This window comes from Alligator sinensis, unplaced genomic scaffold (genome assembly GCF_000455745.1).
Source record: "Alligator sinensis unplaced genomic scaffold, ASM45574v1 scaffold811_1, whole genome shotgun sequence".
In the NCBI taxonomy this organism is placed as follows: Eukaryota; Metazoa; Chordata; order Crocodylia; family Alligatoridae; genus Alligator; species Alligator sinensis.
The window spans coordinates 886131-890351 of NW_005842579.1; the positions used below are offsets into that span (position 1 = coordinate 886131).

General features: G+C 58.3%; 1 protein-coding gene across 1 annotated transcript in view; it reads left to right on the forward strand.

Annotated features, from left to right (window-relative positions):
* Nucleotides 1–4221, forward strand: part of NAXE (NAD(P)HX epimerase) — a 6178-nt gene that overhangs the window by 1386 nt on the left and 571 nt on the right. Inside the window, exons 2-5 of the mRNA XM_025214372.1 lie at nt 719–955; nt 1380–1490; nt 1751–1864; nt 2613–2760. Coding sequence (XP_025070157.1) covers nt 719–955; nt 1380–1490; nt 1751–1864; nt 2613–2760 — 610 coding nt within the window. The remainder of the gene's footprint in view (nt 1–718; nt 956–1379; nt 1491–1750; nt 1865–2612; nt 2761–4221) is intronic.

Below are 4221 nucleotides of genomic sequence, written 5' to 3' on the forward strand. Positions count from 1 at the left end.
GGGAGATCTGGGTTAGGGGGTGCAAGGGGAGGGTGCATGGGGGGCGGGAGATCTGGGTTAGGGGGTGCAAGGGGAGGGTGCATGGGGGAAGCGGGAGATCCTGGCTGGGGGTGCACAAGGAGAGTGCATGGGGGAAGGACAGAAGGGATGGATGCTACTCTAGGGAAGGGGCATCCCATCCCCCCCGCTCTGGTCTCAGTGCTGCCTTTGGGAGCCAAACCTGGCTGCAGAGCGGAGGGGACTCAAACTTACAGCCCCCCAGGCACTGCTGGGCTGCACCTGGGCGAGGGGCCCTAGCACCTGGCAGCCGGCAAGGCCTGGCGTTTGCCTGCTCCAGGCTGGGGCGTCCACGGGCTCCTGAATGTCCCCCCTCCCCACTCTGGTCCGGTTCCCAGTCTGGAACTGGGAGGGTGTGGAGGAGATGGGGCAGGGTTGGGAACTGGGCCCCACAGGTGGGAGCTGCTTGAGGCTGGTGGGATTGGGAGCATGAGGCCAGCCGGAGACGGGAGTTTCCGTGTCCTGGGAAGGTTGGACATTTCCTCCTGCCTTGTAGAAAGCTCTGGGCTTGTCCTAGAAGGACGTACCCTGCCCTGCCATCCTCTGCCCGTTTCCCTGCTTCATGCCCCCCACTGAAATGTGGGGCCCACAAGATCTCACCCCCGTGCAGCAGGCGGGACAGGACCAGCCCTGCCCAGGAAGGCAGCAGTTGTAGGGCTAGCCTCGGTGTGGCTATCCTGCATACCGTGCCCAACCCCCACCACAGGACACCCCCAGCGGGCAGGATGCAGGGTTTGACTCACCCGCACAGCAAAGCCAAGAGCCTCAAGATGTCGGTTCCCCCCACAGCCAGCAGGAAGCCCAGGCCATCGACCAGGAGCTCTTCACCGAATACAAGTTCAGCGTCGACCAACTCATGGAGCTGGCGGGGCTCAGCTGTGCCACAGCCATCGCCAAGGTGGGTGCTGTAGCATCAGACACCCGTCAATCCAAGCTGTCCCTGCTCTCAGGGCCAGGAGCTGCCCCAGTGTGGCTGTGACCTGCCGGGGACAGGCAGGAGCTCTGTACGTGGCCTGAAGGCAGCCTGGTTGGGTGTTAATGCTCCCACGTTATATAGGCACTGCCAGAGCAAGGGGTCAGGCCAGCTGAGATCACTGGGAGGTGACTTCAGGCCTGCACGAAGCAGCCACAAAGAAGGAACCAGGCTACAAAAACATTGGGGGGGTCTTCTAGGAACATTTCACCCCCCAAAACCCCTGACACGCAGCCACCTCTGGGGCGGAAGTTGTCAACAGGACATAGAACAGTAGTGGGAATGGGTTATAGCTGCATCTCTCCTAGCACTGCCTCTGTCTCCTGCTGTTTTAACCTATCCCCTCCAGGCCTACCCGCCCGGCTCCTTCACCAAACCCCAGCCCACCGTGCTTGTCGTGTGCGGCCCTGGGAACAATGGAGGCGACGGTTTGGTCTGTGCGAGGCACCTGAAACTGTTTGTGAGTCTCTTAATGGGCACGTACCAATGGTGAGGGCTTATAGCCTGGCCAGCCTCATCTGTGCAACTAGGCAGGGCCAGGCCTGGCTGGTACCTGGATGGGAGACCGCCTGGGTGGGTACGAGTTTGAGTTATCCCAGACTCAAGTCATCTGTCTCGAGCTGATGCTTCTCCCTCCAGTGGGTATTAGTTTATGGGTCTGTGCTGAGACTTGGCCTGTTCCCAAGTGTCCTTACCCGTGCTGCATTGCTGTCCTGGCAGGGCTACGAGCCAACGGTATACTACCCCAAGCGCCCCAGCAAAGCCCTGTTTGAGGGTCTAACCACTCAGTGCCAGAAAATGGACATCCCCTTCCTGCCTGAGTTCCCGGCCGAGGTAGGTTCTGCGCCTTCCTTACATACCCGGCTGTTTTCCAGACACCCAGAAACGCAGGGCAGAGGGGCTGTGCCTATCCAAAGTCCACCCCCATAAGCCCCAGCCTCAGTCATTAAGTATTTGTGGCGTGCTCCGAGGTCCTCAGCAGAAGGCTGAGCCAGCTGCCAACATTACCAAGTCACGAGGCTGCCAGGTCCATCTCTTGGGGGGCCGTGTTTGTACACCACCGAGCACCAAGGGGCTCTGAGCTGTGACGGGGGGCTGCACGGGTTGTAGGGATAAGTTAAATGTTTTAGATTTGTTGCTAATCAGCCGGGCCCTCTGAGGGTCCCCTGCATTCGATCGCTGCCCCAAACCACCTGGAGAACAAGGAGAGCGTTTAGCAAGCAGGTAAATCAGGAGATGTAGTGCTAAATTATTGGACTTATGCTGGGGGAGCCAGACAACACCCTATTCTTCCCCAAAGACACTGGTCTGAGTCTCCTTCTTCCCCCTGCCATGACCTCCTTTGCTTTACTCCTGATTTACGCTGGTCTAAATGGGACTGAAGTAAAAATTTGTAATTATTTCATCACCCCGGCTTTGCTTGGCCTGATGCACTGTGAACCTACTGTCTTTGTTGGAGCGACTCTGGTTTTACCCTGTGTGGGATCTGAGTCGGGCCCAGCTGCTGGGATCCCTTAGGCTGTGCATGGGGGGCTGGGACCCTGGGCCTTGCCACCCCCTAACGGCCTGCCCCTGCTTCCAGGCGATGCTGATTGACGAGCTGTACGGGTTGGTCGTGGACGCCATCTTCGGGTTCAGCTTCCAGGGGGCCGTGCGGGAGCCTTTCGGCAGCATCCTCAAGACCCTGGCGCAGGTCACCGTCCCCATCGCCAGCATCGACATCCCGTCTGGTGGGTTCTCCCCAAAGCTTTTGTCTGGGCCCATTTGCTGTGTCTCTCGGTCTACTGCAGCTTCCAGGCTGCTGGGCTGATTCGGACCGGCTGGGCCAGGCTGGAGCTTCACTCAAAGACAGCCAGCTTCCTCCAGAGGAGCTGGGAAACAAAAGCCAGGCTTCCTTCCTAACCGCTGCTGGTTGCTGCCCTGATGCATGGGGATGGACTGTGGTGATTATCTTACTTTCCCAGGGAAAACAGGCGGTGAGCATGACCCCAACAATCCCCTTGGGCAGTAGTGCCACGTGGGGGGGTGAACGGGGCACGGACCCCAGGCACTGCCTAAGGGGAGGGTGCAAGGAGCTGGGAAGGAGAGGTGCCAGAAGGAGCTGCCCCCCTACAAACAGCCTGTACTTCCTGGCCACACTGCAGCAGCATGGGTAACACGTCTGGAAGTGCAAGGCATTCTGGGAATTGTAGTTTTGCAGTGCGCTCATGCTCTGCTGCTGGGGCTGATGGGAATTGCTCCTATTTTTTTGCTGCCAAAATCAGTTTTTTTTTAACCCCCTGACATGGGCTTTGGCTACAAAAGACAAACGGGGGGAGGGGTGAACATTCTGCCCCAAAAAACTACAAGTCCCAGAATGCCGTGCACTCCATAGTTCACACTGCCTGCACAAGCTGCTACTGCTAAGCGCTGAAATGACAGAGAGATCATCCAGTCCAACCGGGGAATGAACCTGCGACCTTGGTGTTAGGGGGTAAAGCTGAGAGAGGACTGCCCCAGGCACCAAACATCATGTGTCAATCCTGGGTCCAGAGGAGGGCCACTCACACAATCAGGGGACAGCAGGGCAGGCCCTACGAGGAGAGGCTATGGGACCTGAACCTGTTCAGCCTCCACAAGAGAAGTCTGAGAGGGGACCTGGTGGCCATCTATAAACTGGCCAGGGGAGACCAGCAGGCAATGGGAGAGTCCCTGTTCCCCCAAGCATTACTGGGAGTAACAAGGAATAACAGCCATAAGTTGACTGAGAGTAGATTCAGGCTAGATAGCAGGAGGCACTACTTCACAGTCAGGGCAGCTAGGATCTGGAACCAATTCCCAAGGGAAGTGGTGCTCGCTTCTACCCTGGGGGTCTTTAAAAGGCTAGATAGACACGACCCCAGCATCTTTTCCTGCCCATGGCAGAGGGTCGGACTTGATCTGCTCCAGTCCCTTCCGACCCTACCAACTATGAAACTATGAATCCAGGGGCTGTTTGAAGTGTCTCCAGCCCTGTGCTAGTTGGAGACTTAAGAGACTGGGTCAAGCCTTCTCTGCCAGTGCCAGACCCCCCTGGGGTGATCGGTGCAGTGCCCAGTGCTGCAGGGCTCAGCAGAGACCTCAGGGCTCCAGGGCACCAGTAACCCTGCCTGGTGTCAAGGCAGCTCTCAGGCCCCTGAACAGACTAACACCCCCCCCCCCCCCCCCCTCCG